At 37.1% G+C, this 16,836-nt stretch overlaps 1 protein-coding gene across 4 annotated transcripts in view; it reads right to left on the minus strand.

The window, feature by feature from the left end:
* LOC110460469 (fibrocystin-L-like) overlaps positions 1-16,836 on the minus strand; it is a 106,419-nt gene that overhangs the window by 65,285 nt on the left and 24,298 nt on the right. For 2 of the 4 annotated variants that reach the window (XM_021513410.1, XM_021513402.1), the window contains exons 6-16: positions 16,454-16,504; positions 15,652-15,722; positions 14,761-14,803; positions 13,432-13,496; positions 10,503-10,613; positions 10,180-10,272; positions 8,121-8,380; positions 6,834-6,901; positions 4,733-5,007; positions 1,904-2,053; positions 17-168 (exon numbers count right to left, since the gene is read on the minus strand). In XM_021513410.1, coding sequence (XP_021369085.1) covers positions 17-168; positions 1,904-2,053; positions 4,733-5,007; positions 6,834-6,901; positions 8,121-8,380; positions 10,180-10,272; positions 10,503-10,613; positions 13,432-13,496; positions 14,761-14,803; positions 15,652-15,722; positions 16,454-16,504 — 1,339 coding nt within the window. Of the gene's footprint in view, positions 1-16; positions 169-1,903; positions 2,054-2,792; positions 2,864-3,842; positions 3,923-4,732; positions 5,008-6,833; positions 6,902-8,120; positions 8,381-10,179; positions 10,273-10,502; positions 10,614-13,431; positions 13,497-14,760; positions 14,804-15,651; positions 15,723-16,453; positions 16,505-16,836 lie in introns of those variants that run through there. The other 2 variants (XM_021513418.1, XM_021513428.1) reach the window with 2 other exon arrangements.

Here is a 16,836-nt window from a genome sequence, read left to right on the forward strand (position 1 = left end):
TGGTTCTGATTCTTACCACATCAGGCGACGCACCGACAGCCACAGGAGGTGCTTTAACTCCGGAAAAGCTGAGCGATAAAAAGCCACCACTTGTAATTCCTGCTGTCTTCTTGGATGTCGTCACTATGAGTGAACCATAGGCCTCAATGTCAAAGGTCGGGAAATCCCCTGTCAAACACACCCAAAATCCTTTCTCAATAAAATGTGCATATCAGAGGTGTATGGCATTAAATATGTTTCTTCAGAAGTGAAGGTCACTAAATGTTTTATCAAAGGTGAAGGTCACTAAATATGTTTTATCAGGAGTGAAGGTCATTAAATATGTATTTATCAGAAGTGAAGGTCACTTAACATGTTTTATCAGAGGTGAAGGTCATTGAATATGTATTTATCAGAGGTGAAGGTCACTTATCATGTGTAATCTGATGTGAAGGTTACTAACTGTGTTTTATCAGAAGTGAAAGTGATAAAAGTGAAGGTTACTATATATGTTTCTCCAGAGGTGAAGGTCACCCAATATGTATCCACCTACATGTTTTTTGGAAAGGTCACTCTTCTTACCCTGAGTGATTTTACTCTAATAATTCCTTTTCAGAGATCACATTACTCTATGACATGGTTTAAACATTCTTTAAGGTGAATTTTAAACAATGTTAAATAACTTTTCTCCTAGCTGAATGTCTCCAAATTGTCCGCTAATGGTGGCAACATGCAAATTATAAAGTACAACACTTTACAGGAAAAACATCAAAAACATAACCTATTTTCAAGGTGAAGGACACTGGATAGCTGTAACACACTATAATAATGAAATGCAACAACTTTCCACAAAAATAGTAAAATAAAACACACAAAAAAATAAATAAACAATAGTCCAGTGTTTGAGAAGAATTGTCATGATCACTCAGAACAAACGATCGCCGGAGACTTATTGAAGTTCTCAACTTATGTGACTGTGTTTTAAGTAATTACCATGATTTAAGCTAACTTGTTACGAAAGATATTTTTGTTGGAATGATAGTGGTTCGTGTGTTGGTCCAACAGATGGGTTCACGTGTATTGTTCCTTTACTTTACGATGGAAACTAGAAAGAGAATCAAGTTAAAAAATTGACCTAAATAAAGACGACAGCATGATGCCGAAAAACTGACCGGTATTGTTGTCGTTAGTTACTTTGGCGTTGAGAAGTTCAGGGATGTTATTAAAGACTTTAAATATTGATGAGGAATAAGAAACGATATGTGTGCTAACATACACAGGTTTAGTGCGCAGTTGTGTAAATATTTAATGTTAATTTTGCACGAGATTGCTGTCGTGAACATCAATAAACAGACCCGATTTCAAGAAGTGTACCTCATCCAATCAGGATATCATAGAGTTAAAGGTTACATTGCCTCAAAGCAGGACACTCGCGCAATCAAAATGGTTTTGCTCAACTGCAATAAATATCAGTCCGTATTTCACTGCTAAATCAACAATATCGGCAGTTAGAAAAATGACTTTTTTTTTTCTTTCTGTACATCAATTGATTTATTTTAAGTTACGAAGTAGGTTTTGTCAAATTTGTTCACTGAACTTGGTGAAAATATCGTAAAGTAGCCATTCGTCAAATGTGGTGGCAGTTGTTTGCTAAAAATATTTGCGTCAAACATGATCGCTAAAATGTATCAAACGGGGTGGTTTAACGTAATTAATACAGTTAAATTACATAGAAAAAACGGTCGGGAGAAAAGTGGTCCCATAAAACAGATGGTCGCTTGAGCAGATTCGACTGTATATAATATTAAACCTTTTGATAGTGAAGGTCACCCACAAAGAAACAGTATAACCCCTATTTGAGGTGAAGGTCACTCACAAAGAAACAGTATAACCCCTATTTGAGGTGAAGGTCACCAATACATACCCCAGTCTAATTTGAAGGTGACAGTGTATTTAATGCCACCACTGCTAGTTGGCTCGTCTGTAACAGTCACGCCATTTCCGTCTTCAAAAATAGCATGGTCCTTGATAGCTGTGGCTACCACGGATGAGCTGGCTTTGAAACTGATCAAATCTGCAGTAAAGAAATGAAAATTGTGATTTAAAGGGACAGAAAGACAACCTATAAAAGTTCAGGTAGAGTCAAAGTTTGTTGTAAAGGCAGATTCATGGGAGCAAAATAACATAAATGCTGATTAAAAAAAAGAGATGAGGAAATATTTCTGTGAAACCAGAACAGTGAGGAATCTCTGGTTCAGAATGTCATTCCTAGACTTATAATTGCGCTGCACACGTAACAAAATGGTGAATTATTTTTATATCAATGATATTTTAGAGGAGTTTTAACTTTTGCAAGAAATAAACAAAAAGTGAGCTCCAGTAATGTAATCCCCATGAGTGAGCTCCAGTAAGGTAAACCCCATGGGTGAGCTCTAGTAGTTATGTCAACCCCATGAGTGAGCTCCAGTAATGTAAACCCCATGGGTGAGCTCCAGTAATGTAAACCCCATGGGTGAGCTCCAGTAATGTAAACCCCATGAGTGAGCTCCAGTAATGTAAACCCCATGAGTGAGCTCCAGTAATGTAAACCTCATGAGTGAGCTCCTGTAACGTAAACCCCATGGGTGAGCTCTAGTAATGTTAACCCCATGAGTGAGCTCCAGTAATGTAAACCCCATGAATGAGCTCCAGTAATGTAAACCCCATGGGTGAGATCCAGTAATGTAAACCCCATGAGAGAGCTCCAGTAATGTAAACCCCATGGGTGAGCTCTAGTAATGTAAACCCCATGAGGGAGCTCCAGTAATGTATACCTGTAACAGTGGAGTATAAGGACAAGCGCAACCCGCCCCCGGCCCCGGATACGCTCTCCTCCACCGTGATCTCCTGGCCAGTGTATGTTGATGTGCCAGTTACGAAACCTTAGTGAGCTCCAGTAATGTAAACCCCATGAGTGATCTCCAGTAATGTAAACCCCATGAGTGAGCCCCAGTAATGTAAACCCCATGAGTGAGCTCAAGTAATGTAATCCCCATGAGTGAGCTCCAGTGATGTAAACCCCATGAGTGAGCTCCCGTAACGTAAACCCCATGAGTGAGCTCCAGTAATGTAGACCCCATGAGTGAGCTAAAGTAATGTAAACCCCATGAGTGAGCTCCAGTAAGGTAAACCCCATGAGTGAGCTCCAGTAAGGTAAACCCCATGAGTGAGCTCCAGTGATGTAAACCCCATGAGTGAGCTCCAGTGATGTAAACCCCATGAGTGAGCTCCCGTAACGTAAACCCCATGAGTGAGCTCCAGTAATGTTAACCCCATCAGTGAGCTCACGTAATGTAAACCCCATGGGTGAGCTCCAGTGATGTAAACCCCATGAGTGAGCTCCAGTGATGTAAACCCCATGAGTGATCTCCAGTGATGTAAACCCCATGAGTGAGCTCCCGTAACGTAAACCCCATGAGTGAGCTCCAGTAATGTAGACCCCATGAGTGAGCTAAAGTAATGTAAACCCCATGAGTGAGCTCCACTAATGTAAACCCCATGAGTGAGCTCCAGTAAGGTAAACCCCATGAGTGAGCTCCAGTGATGTAAACCCCATGAGTAAGCTCCAGACATGGAAACCCCATGAGTGAGCTCCAGTAATGTATACCTGTAACAGTGGAGTATAAGGACAAGCGCAACCCGCCCCCGGCCCCGGATACGCTCTCCTCCACCGTGATCTCCTGGCCAGTGTATGTTGATGTGCCAGTTACGAAACCTTAGTGAGCTCCAGTAATGTAAACCCCATGAATGAGCTCCAGTAATGTAAACCCCATGGGTGAGATCCAGTAATGTAAACCCCATGAGAGAGCTCCAGTAATGTATACCTGTAACAGTGGAGTATAAGGACAAGCGGAACCCGCCCCCGGCCCCGGATACGCTCTCCTCCACCGTGATCTCCTGGCCAGTGTATGTTGATGTGCCAGTTACGAAACCTTGAGGTTTTAATCCCCATGGGTGAGCTCCAGTAATGTAAGCCCCATGAGTGAGCTCCAGTAATGTAAACATCATGAGTGAGCTCCAGTAATGTAAACCCCATGGGGGAGCTCCAGTAATGTAAACCCCATGAGTGATCTCCAGTAATGTAAACCCCATGAGTGAGCTACAGTAATGTAAACCTCATGAGTGAGCTCCTGTAACGAAAACCCCATGGGTGAGCTCTAGTAATGTTAACCCCATGAGTGAGCTCCAGTAATGTTAACCCCATGAGGGAGCTCCAGTAATGTAAACCCCATGGGTGAGCTCTAGTAATGTTAACACCATGAGTGAGCTCCAGTAATGTAAACCCAATGAGTGAGCTCCAGTAATGTTAACCCCATCAGTGAGCTCACGTAATGTAAACCCCATGGGTGAGCTCCAGTAATGTTAACCCCATGAGGGAGCTCCAGTAATGTAAACCCCATGGGGGAGCTCCAGTAATGTTAACCCCATGAGTGAGCTCCAGTAATGTATACCTGTAACAGGGGAGTATAAGGACAAGCGGAACCCGCCCCCGGCCCCGGATACGCTCTCCTCCACCGTGATCTCCTGGCCAGTGTATGTTGATGTGCCAGTTACGAAACCTTGAGGTTTTAATCCCCATGGGTGAGCTCCAGTAATGTAAACCCCATGGGTGAGCTCTAGTAATGTTAACCCCATGAGTGAGCCCCAGTAATGTAAACCCCATGAGTGAGCTCCAGTAATGTAAACCCCATGAGTGAGCTCCAGTAATGTATACCTGTAACAGTGGAGTATAAGGACAAGCGGAACCCGCCCCCGGCCCCGGATACGCTCTCCTCCACAGTGATCTCCTGGACAGTGTATGTTGATGTGCCAGTTACGAAACCTTGAGGTTTGATATTCTGTTTCTCCGGTTTGGTGTTGGAAGTGACCTTGATCTTGTGTACTTCTGCTTTGACATAATTTGTGTAGGCACTTGTCAGTGTGGAATTGAAGCACGAGGCTGACACATTCACAGATGTTCCGTCGATATCATAGACTTCCAAATAATATCTACAACAAGCACACATTGTAGGGTAAATAAGGTACTGGTGAGAAACAGGTCAGAGTGTCATTTGAACATTTTGAGTAAATAATCATTAATCTAGATATTCCAGAGTTCTTTGGAAGCAGATCTAGGGCCATAGTGATGGAGCAGAGGAACCAACACAATGAAACATGGATAAACTGTTATGTTAACAAACAAGCCATTCAAACTGATATGTCTCGCCTGTGCCCCACTTTGACTAGCAATGCACATGTCAAGTTTGGTTGGTGCAGCACTTAAACGCAAAATTTTCATGTTGATGGAGATGATGACAAAGTCAATGGACCATGAAAGGTAGGCCGCATCCAGCTTTTGATGCATGGGTTGAGATGTACTACCTAAGATGCATATCTATATTGTGCAAGTTTGGTTGGTGCAGCACTTAAACGCAAAAACTTAATATTGATGGAGATGCTGACAAAGTCAATGGACCATGAAAGGTACAGGGCCGCATCCAGCATTTGATGCATGGGTTGAGATGTACTACCTACGATGCATATCTATATGGTGCAAGTTTGGTTGGTCTAGCAGTTATAGTTTCAGAGAAACTAATTTACTTAAATGCAAAAACTTAATGTTGACGCCGCCGACGCCGGAATTTAAGCAACACCTTATAATTTGAATTAGTCTCGCTTCCGCTACTTCGTGGCGGCGAGACAAAAAACATGCTAAAAAATATTCAAATACATATTTTGAAAGTGAGAAATAACTGCTTTTTATTTTTACAACTTAATATCTTGTGTAGACCAGATAAACTGTATATGTGTTTCCAGTTTCTCATAGATGTTCATTAAATAAATGCTGCCAGTCATGGTACGGATAACTTAAGATTTGTCGATAACCAGCCTGCAAAACAACTAGAAATTTGTTTTTGTGAACAAACAAAAAAAGTTTCCCCTTATTTGCCAATATGCATATTTGAAAGAATAGAAAGGTCACATTGCACACAACTCTCCACATTCCCAAAATACTATATATATATAGCAAGTTTGGTCAACGTAGGAGAAATAACACGGAACTTATGCTGCAGACAAACTTCTGTATACAAAATTAATAAAAGCGCTATATTTCTTTATATAGTGCGGCACAAGACCCAACTTAAGAATGCAACACTCCTACTTCCCAAGATACATAACTTGTTTTATGATAGCAAGTTTGGTAAACGTAGGTGAAATAACATGGAAAGTTATGCCGTGGACAAACTTCGGTATCAAAAATAAACAAAGGGCTATAACTCTGTATATAGTGGGGCACGAGACCCGATTCCAGTGCGAGAGATTCTTTCTTCCAAAGATACATAATTATGGTAAGTTTGGTCAACGTAGGTGAAATAACATGGAACTTATGCGCCAGACAAACTTTGGTATTAAAATTAAACAAAGGGCCATAACTCTGTATATAGCCAAGCACGAGACCCAATTCTAGTGCACTGCACACTTTCTGTGGGTGATGCAGGTACACTTTAAGGTTGATCAAGATATCTTTAACGGTTTATGACCCGGACAAGTCAGATTAGAAGAACCAGAAGAAGAACCAGAAGGAGAATCAGTACTAATACAATATGTCTCCCTTCATTCGAAGGGAAGACATAATAAGCCTGCGCTCAAACTTTCAAGGAAATGGGAAGCACACAAATATTGCAACCTGGTCTTCAGCTTAAAATCAAGGCATGTTACATTTGATCGAAATTTCATAATGTTTAGGTTAAAGAGAGATGAGGAGAGAGAGAAAAAAGGAGGATGAGGAAGGAGGGAGGGGAGCAGTAGGGCAGCGTAGGAGGTTTGGTACTCACTTGTTAGTCTTTGATAGGGTAATTCTGTCAGAGACTGAAGTTGAAGCCTGAGATGAAACAATCTTCACCTACAAAACAAACACTTCCGGGTCAAAGTTCAAATTAAAGAGATTTAATTAACCCTTCTTTCATTTTAAAGCTTGACACTTTTATCATCTATTATATGTGTAAAGTCATGAGAAACACTTCTGAAGCTACATAAGTATCCTCCATATAAAAAAATAAGTAAAAGATATGATTAGCAGTGACTAGATCTTAAGGTTAAAGGATTAGTAGTAACTAGATCTTAAGGATAAAGTATAAGTGGTGATTATATATTAATATTTAAGGATTAGTGGTGACTAGATATTAAGGTTAAAGTATTAGTGGTGACTAGATATTAAGGTTATAAATATGTGATGACTAGATATTATTATTTAAGGATTAGTGGTGACTAGATATTAATATTTAAGGATTAGTGGTGACTAGATATTAAGACTTTAGGATTACCATATTAGTACTGGAAAGATAGTGGGACAACTAAATTAGTGGTGGACGATTAATTAATGAAATGGATTAGTGTTGGAAGGAAAATAGTACAAAAGGAACAATGGTTGTAGGATCATCAATGTAGTGATGTAGGAATCTGAGTGCAATTGAAAATAGTTTACTAAAATTTGGACTGAAATATTCTGGTTTACTTGGTGCCTGGTATTTTTGACAGGTGTGTATAGGGTCAGATAAAGGGACCCATTCCCATTGGAAAAAAGACCATGTTGTATCACCAATTTCAGTTTTTATTTTCCCAAATGGATTAAAAAGCAGGTTTATACAAGTTTCCAACCATTATATGTACAACGTTCATAGTATTACTGCCCAGGAAGAAGCATTAAAATTACAAAAACTTAAAATTGAATAAACAAAACCACTGAAAATTGATGCATTTATTTATTGCTTTACATCTTACTGAAGAAACAGCTAAAGGAAAACCTTTTGCAAGTATTGTAAGTTTTATTTTTTCAAAACTTATGATATTTTGCCAAACCTGTACATGTGGGGACACTGATGAAATTTCCCAATTTTTGTCAAATATCAATGATATTTTCCCAATTCCTGCTCAGGGACTCTTTCCCAAAATAGCTGGAAAAACCCTGTTATTATACTGTGCATGGGCGGAAACCAACACAACCACACATCAGTCAATGGACCATATAAAAAAAATTCTACAACTTGAAAATCTTTTAATGTTTGAATTGTTTAAATGGAAAAATTGATGTGATTATAGATTTGAACGATTATGATGCTTACCATGTTTGCACGGTCGTTGTCAGTACTTAAATGGAGTTCAGCCGCGCCATGGGATTGGAGACTGAAGAGGTAGTCCCCTTCAATGGGTGGGGCGAAAAATCCACTCAACCTGGTTGCTTTGCCGCTACCTCCTGCGTTTGCGTCATAGTGTGCAGCATCCAAACTACCTGAATAGTCAGCTTCAGAACTGTCCAAGTCCTTCCCCTCAGATGGGGCTGCAACAGTCTTATTCCAAGTCTCATATTTCAGACCACGGTTACCTAGCAGAAACAGCAACATCGTAATGATCTTAGAAGGGATTAAGGGAACTCAACAAAGGCAGATAATTTAAATTAGTCTTTAAATGGAGACAACTTCAAGCAATGTTATAAACAAGGGGAGATACTGGATGCAGAATAGAAATGATGAGTACTAATTGATGCAGGTTTTTTGACAAAGGGAGATAACATGATGCAGGTTATAAAGGGAGACAACTTATTATGGTTAGGAAGGGAGATAACGATGTAGGTTATAAAGGGAGACAACTTAATACAGGTTATGAAGGGAGATAATATGATGCAGGTTTATAAAGGTAGACAACTTTATACAGGTTATGAAGGGAGATAACATGATGCAGGTTATAAAGAGAGATAGTTTCATGCAGGTTATGAAGGAAGATAACTAAATGCAAGTTTGTAACAAAGGGAGATGACCTGATGCAAGTTTTACAGGAAGATAATTTGATGCAGGTTACAGAGGAAGGTAACTTGCAGGTTATGAAGGGAAACAACTTGGTGCAGGATATAAATAAAACACAATTTCTTTGTATTCCTACAAGGAGATTAATCCATGCACTGTCTAAAATGGTAGTTTGTTTGTAAGGGCTTTAACCTCCTTGCAACAGCTAGGGTCATTTGAAGACTGGCTAAAATGGGAGAAAATATGACATAATCTTTCAAAGGACATAAACGACTTGAATTTCCAAAGGGAGATATTTTAAAGCAACCTATAATGGGCTGAATTAACTTGATGTAGTTTTATAAGGAAGTAAATTACTACATCTTGCAACCTGTAACTTCAAATAGACTGCTTATAAAGGGAGATAACTGATTATAGTATATAAAGAAGAAAAGATAACTGGAGATCCTGTTCTGGCTGTCTATTAAGGTAAAGGGTTATAATTATATACAGTGTACGAACAAGTTAAATTTCTGTTATTACCGATGTCGCTGTTGCAAACAAATTATTAATAACTCTTTGTCAAAAGATCCATTCCCAAAATACGACCTGTTGTGATGCATTTTTTTTTAGATTCATAGTTGTTTCAAAGTTGAACTTTTGAATAATAATGGCTATCTTGGCACTATAAATGAACAGTCCCAAATGAGAACCTAATTCATAGGCTGTGAAGTCTACAAAAGTTAAGAACATGAACACTGAAAATGTGCAGGCTTGGGTTGCTTTGAACACAAACAGCAATTGAAAACCTGTTTGGCGAGCTTTACAAAACATCTGTTTCCTTTGTCAAGCAATGAGTACAAAACTAAACTCAAGGCTCTACACAAAGGAAACACTTCCAAATTAGGTTTTCAATTAGTGTCTATGTTCAAAACAAACTTAGCCTTTACTTTTTCAGTGTTCATTTCCATTTATTTTCAGCTTTTAAATTGGGTTCTCATTTGGGGCTATTCATTCATAATGCATAGCAATGAATAAACACATTAACTGGAAGTGTTTCTGTTTATTCAATTTCAAATTCATTATTTATGTATTTTGAATGCTCAATCATTTACATGGATGTCAATATTTTGAACATTGCACGACTAGAAACTTTGTGGTATAAACATGCTTTTTAATCCAATTGGGAAAATAAAGACTGAAATTGGGGAAAATTCAGGGTCATTTTTCAATTGGGAATGGGTCCTTGTACCAGACCCTATAAACACCTAGCAAAAACCCTGGCCTATATATAAAACACCCCTAACACTGCCAACAAAAGTGATTCATATACCTTGACAGCACTTGTTAAATAATTATTATAAAATAAATAAAGTTTATATCATATTGCGATATTAATTACCTGATTTGAGGGTAGGTATTGATGTTGGCTTGGCTGCTGTCTCACACATTATCAGTGATTTGGTCACATTACCCTTTACTGTACAAGGCGTACCTACAGGGAAAAAACAACTTATTGATTCTTTTGCAGGGTAGCAAGCAAAACAAGACAATTTATTGGTCAATTGTCTAAAAATCATGTCGCATTTGCACTTATTTGATAACAATGACTGATTTGAGCAAATTAACCTGGTCAGATATTACCTTAACTTTCCCAGACTGTCTTGTATTCGGGACTCCTACACATGTTATGATTGTATACACTTATGACTCTGCCTTACTAACCTCCAACCATCACCACTGGTTTGCTGAGAGTTTCGTCGAAATTATTTCCTTCAATGGAAATAAGTGTGCCTCCCTTCTCACTACCGGAGCTAGGGCTGACCAAGACAATCTCTAGAAGACAAAACAAAGATATGTCCAAGTGCTGAACAGCCTTTAACATCAACAGCCTCACTCCGACAGACTCCAACAGGCCTTGGTCTATTTGAATTTAAAATCTAATGAGCAGATATTTTTGACATACCAAAATGCACAGGCTGAAATTATTTCACCTGATCCCACATAAAAAATGGAAAAGGGGAATAACTCCTATGAAATAGTTGAACTCAACTTAAGGTCATTGGAGTGCATTGATAAATGGAAACAGGAAGTACATCCCTAGTTGAAAATCTAATGTAGGGAGACAGTATCACAATTTCCGCAAATTCTAATGTTTAATATTCTTTACTTTAAAGCAATATAACTACAAAATTTGAAGAAATTCTTCTGAGAAATGGTGACTTAATCCTATTACCTTAATGGCAATAATAGAACTGTTTTATCTAAGTTACCAATCATTTGATCAGTTTTATAAATATTGGCCAAGATAATGTAAGTAACAGTACGTAAGAAAATTTAACCTATAAATAGAAATAAGAAAAAGCGTATAACTCTTAATTCTTGAAGTTGTAATTAAAAAAAATGAATTTCAGGAAGACCTGATATTTGGAAATCATAAATTTACTATGATTTTCAAGCTCCTTCTTTATTTGTATAATAAAAGTTAGACATTTTTTACACAAAGCCACTTTCTGGTTGAACCTGACTGGCCTATTACCCTCTCATTGGGTCAGTTAACCCTTTCACCACTGTAGATCCAAATGGATCCATCCAGATCAATGCATGGTAGAGTCTATCAACCTTATTTAGGGGTGAAGGGTTAAAACTGTACCCCCCCCCCCCCCCCCCTGTAATTTTATCATGTATGCAGGGTCAGAGTGAAGTAAATTCTTTGTTTGTATATATCTGTACTGTAAAGTTTGCACTGTATATATGCACTGAACTGATAAACCGCAAGGTTTAAGGTAATTAAGATTGAGAATGAGAATCCCAGGTGGCTGCTCATTACCACATTAGTGTATTCATAAAAAGATACATTGTTGCAATGAATATATATGTTCATGCCATGATGTAGCTGTGGGAACCATAGCTTCTATGTCCATTATTTTTTTATTTTTTTTTTATTGTTATCGGACTAAAATAAAATTGGACATAGAAGCTACGTTTCCCGCAGCTAGTCATGATGCTGCCAGCATCGGAGGCTTATATGCACCAGCTGTGAATATACAGCGGTCTTTTGTATTTTATAATGTTGAATTTATTGTGGTGATGTAGATAATAACTTGCAAAACCTCAACTTTAACTCATTCATCACTGAAGACGCATTGAACTCTTCCAATTCAAAGGTTGGAATAGTTCATGGTGAAATTTCAGGGGTGAACGAGTTAAATGCAGTTTTCAAATTGATGCTCGCAAAACGGCAAATTTGCCATAAAACTTAAACAGATATAATTCTAATTATTGATATAAAATGGTACACTTGGTGACTATTTTGCCAAAGGGGGCTGGCGTCGTTAATGCTTTCCCTGTCAGGTCACCCAACCATCTGATGTACAGTACCAGTTGTACTGACAGTATATGTACCTTGTATGTCAGATATTACCCTTTGCGGTGGTAAGTATGTATATTAGACACAATATGTGCCTCTTAATTTCTAAAATGCATCATGAGAACTTATGCTTTGCATGTCATTTATCAACTCACTAGTTATATAATTACACATGTGACATATTCTTGACTTCCCAAACCTGTGATACTATAATCTTACCTGTGATACTATAATCTTACCTGTGATACTATAATCTTACCTGTGATACTATAATTTTACCTGTGATACTATGATACTATAATCTTACCTGTGATACTATAATCTTACCTGTGATACTATAATCTTACTATAGTCTTACCTGTGATACTATAATCTTACCTGTGATACTATAATCTTACCTGTGATATGCTACTATCTTAACCTAATGTATTTTACGTATGCATGTATGGTATGTATCTTTTTTTTACTGTAAATATTGTATATTTTATGTCGACCACATGTAAAATGAGTCCTTGACTCAATGTGTTATCAAATTTAAATAAAGTCTATTATTATTTATTATTGCTGTGATGTTAAACCAAGATTTGCTGATTGAGGTAAAGATAAATGAACTTTGATCAGAGAATTTTTGCATGTATTTTAAATAAGGGGGACAGCATTAACCCTGATACTCTGCTTCACCTTGGCAACTTAGACCAGTCTAGGGGAACCTGAGAAACTAGCTATATCCCTGAAGTTTATATTTCAACTTTAAAATATAATCTAGATGAATATTAGGATATTATCCAGACATGATCCGATTCATACTGTATACTGGTAAGTTTTCACTGCGTTTAATTTTCACCTCTTTCGCCTTATCAAAGTTTTACTTTTTACGCAAACAATGTACATATTAAACGTGTCACAACATTTCAAGACCGACCGGGCCCTTTGTCAAGCTATGACTGAGTGAGCGAGTTGTGTCATTTACCTGTACAACAATGTGACGAAATTGTATATTGTTCATGTCACTTGACCCGAGACATTTCGCCTATCAGATAAGTTAAACTTTGATATCACATATTTCCAAACTGATGATTCTTATTGAAAACATAATGAACATATATTATATATAATATATTAAACGTGAAGGACGAATCTAATATGGATTATACCGAAGAAGGCCAAACATTTACCTGGGCGAAACATTTTCAGTAAAGACAGTAATTAGGATGAAGGCAAAGCATCGGACAGATGATGTTACTGTAAATTTGGATTACATATGGATATAATTTGTATACTCACCGGAATAGGTCTGGAACATGTATAACTGGTCCCTACTGACCACATAGTCGCCGTTCGATTTAGACCTGAAGAAGCATGATTAATCAAAATCATATCTTTAGCAAAGAAATAAACAGCAACCTTTATAATCTTATTCTCAATGATAAGATAAAAATTCCTTGGATCTTAAGAAAGATAAATAAATTGAAACTAAAAATTTAAGTTGATTTAATTGACACGAAATACAGATAAAATTAGAAGAATCTTTCATTGTTACCAGGGCCCGCATTCATGAAACCGTTCTCATGCTCAAGCATGGATTTACTGCTCAGGCCTGATTTCTTGTTTCAGTTTTAAAATTAATAATAAAAATCTAATTTTTCAATGATAAAGAAAACATTTGAAAATACTTTATAAGCCGAATATTGTTTTCAATGTTTACATTTAACTTTTTGATTGTTTCACACAATTTAATTGAGTTACAGGAAAACTGGTTAGAGCATAGAATCCATAATAAACTTTATTTTACAACATTTATGAAACAAGTTATTCCAACTTATTCACTCTTGTTGGCCAGGATATTAGAAAGCGATGGGTCTTGATGTGGGAGGTAAAATAATTCTTACACCCGACGTATATGTCAGACACATATATACACTCAGGACTAAGTGAAAAATAATGTTCATGACATAATTCAAAGGCATCAGATTTTAAGAGTTAATGAAGTCTTATAAAACAACAAGCCTATGAGCCTTTACTGATTCACCCTTAAAGACACATTTGAACTCTTCCAATTCAAAGGTTGGAATATTTCATTATGAAATTCCAGGGGTGAACATGTTCAGTAACGTCACCTGATTGAAATTCAGTGAACAACACACAATGCACATAGTGTTTAATAGATTTGATTTCAAAGGAGTAAAACCCAAGTTGGGAAATGAAATGTCTTTAAAAGTGGGGTTAAGTCATACTTTACCAACTCTCCCTATTTTGGAGGGAGACTCCTGATTTTGGACCCTAAAATTGTGAAATTGATAAAATATTCCTATTTTCAAAGATCTGATGGTTTCTATGAAGAGAACAGCTGAAAAGATTCCATTAAACAGTGTTTTTCTTTCCAGGGTTAACACACACACATTTTATTTATGCATTACATTCTGAGGACATGTGATCTCCCCCATGGAAATTTCAAAAAGTTGGCAAGTATGCTGAAAGTGATCAAAGAATGATTCACAAAAAGTTGGTCTAAATCCACTTTCAGAGGTGCCATATAAAGCCTTTGTACTTAAACTGTGATAAATTTCCCAGCCCTTGAGCCCCTTCCGTTTTTGTAAAATCTTTTAAACTCACCTGCCATAGTCACCCGATAGAATGAATGAGGTATTGAGGTTCCCTGTAAATAAACAAAACAATGTCATGTTCATTAATGCTATGTTCAAATATCTGCATCACAAAATCTAGCTTATATCAAAAAAAATAGTTTTATCATAATAAATTTAAGTACAAATTGAGTATTCAGACTATATAGACACTGTGATACAGCATACATACTGCAAATGATTGTGTTTTTCGTGTTGAGTAAATTAGCTTGAAAATATCCACACACGTATATTGATCTATAACCATGTATATAAATGTATTGTAGATACCAGGTATGTAGTTTTCAGAAACTTTACCAAAACAGAAATTTCCCCACTGCGATCGTGTATGTATCGACAGAGTTACGTTGGCAGAACTTGACTGGTACAGCTCCTGTATGACCCGACATGTCAGTATGGATATATATAAATCGTATTAACAAGGTTTCATAAAGTAGGGATTTCAAAATCATGACCAAGCGTGCCCCCGGGGTTGGCAAATACAGAATCGGAGGCAGTGTATAGAGGGACTATTGCATTTAATAATTTAACCACCTAAATAAACAGATTTTAATTGACTGATGGAGAAATTTCATGAGTGAAATCTTTTAGAATTTGACCATTTTAATTGGCTGGGAGGCAGTATAGAGGGACTACTGTATTTAAGAATGTAACTACCAAAATAAACTGATATTTCTTGATTGTTTGAAAAATTTCATGAGTGAAATATTTCAGAATTTAACCATTTTGATTGGCCAAACCTAACAAAGATCTAATCCTGTTAGTTGCGAGATCAGTTTGCCAACGCCCAAGGCTCCCACCCAGTTGGAACACCTTCACCAATTTGATGGTCAAGCCAACAAGTGGTCAGGGATTTTCTTACCTATTCTGGTGCCATTCACGTCGATCTTACATTTCATGCAACCTTCATCGCCTTCAAGATCTATCCCATGCCTTTGGGAATAAAAAGTTGAGACAATAGTATGGAGGTCATTGTAATGTTCAATGCCTCAATCTTTTACTAGCAGGTTATTGCATTTTTCTCTTACCTGTAAGGTTCTTCAGTTTGATAATACGTAGTTTTACAGTTTTACTTTATGCACAAACAATGTATTAAACGTGTCACAACGTTTGAAGACCTGACCTGGTCCCTTTGTCAAGCTATGACCGATAGTCATTATCTGTTTTTCATTATTTCTGGCTACATCTACAAAAATAGCTAGTCATAGCTTGACAAAGGAACCCGTGAGTAAGTCAGCCTTGAAACTTGCGACACGTTTAATACCTACATTGTTTAAATTGTGCATAAAGTAAAACTGTGATATAAGTTATGGCATTGTTCAAGTGTTAACTAATATCTTAAATTATGTCAAGATGATTAACCTTCAAATTTGAAATCCTATTCCTGAAAGCTTCTCAAATAACCAAAAATGTTCTGGTAATTAAGGAATGGCTATCTTAACTAATTATACTCAAAGTCTAATATTAACCCCAGCAATCAGAAATTCATATTTTGATAAATTTTGCAAGAACATTTAATAAATTCAACATTTTTTTTTTATCATATGTAAGTTATTCTCCGTGTACATACTGTTTCATAATGAATAGTTTTTGGCAACAACCAACCTTCCTTCCCCTTCCCCCCACAGAAATGGGAGGATTTTATATCGCCTATGTGTACTCACAGAGTATCCTTATCCTTTTTCAGCTCACAGCTTTGGCCTCCAACATAAACTCTAAAACAAAAACAAAAAAAACAAGTCAGTAACAAGTGGCGGAGGGGCCCTGTAAAAGCTCACCAGAAATTTTACTTTTGATATAATTTAAATACAATATATATATATATATCAAAAGAGGAAAGCAATATTAGCCAAGGTATGTAACAAGGACTATTAAGTGACAAGATGTGAGGCTAAACCTAGTGGCATGGGTGTACAAGTCTTTTCATGCCTCGCAAATATTATATATGGTTATAGACAGGTGGGGATTTCAACGAAAATGTTCTCCAATATGCAGAATCTGTTTTATCATGTGTATTTATAAAACATCTTCCATGATTTGTCTTCTT

The sequence above is a fragment of the Mizuhopecten yessoensis genome, unplaced genomic scaffold (genome assembly GCF_002113885.1).
Source record: "Mizuhopecten yessoensis strain PY_sf001 unplaced genomic scaffold, ASM211388v2 scaffold1375, whole genome shotgun sequence".
NCBI lineage: Eukaryota > Metazoa > Mollusca > Bivalvia > Pectinida > Pectinidae > Mizuhopecten > Mizuhopecten yessoensis.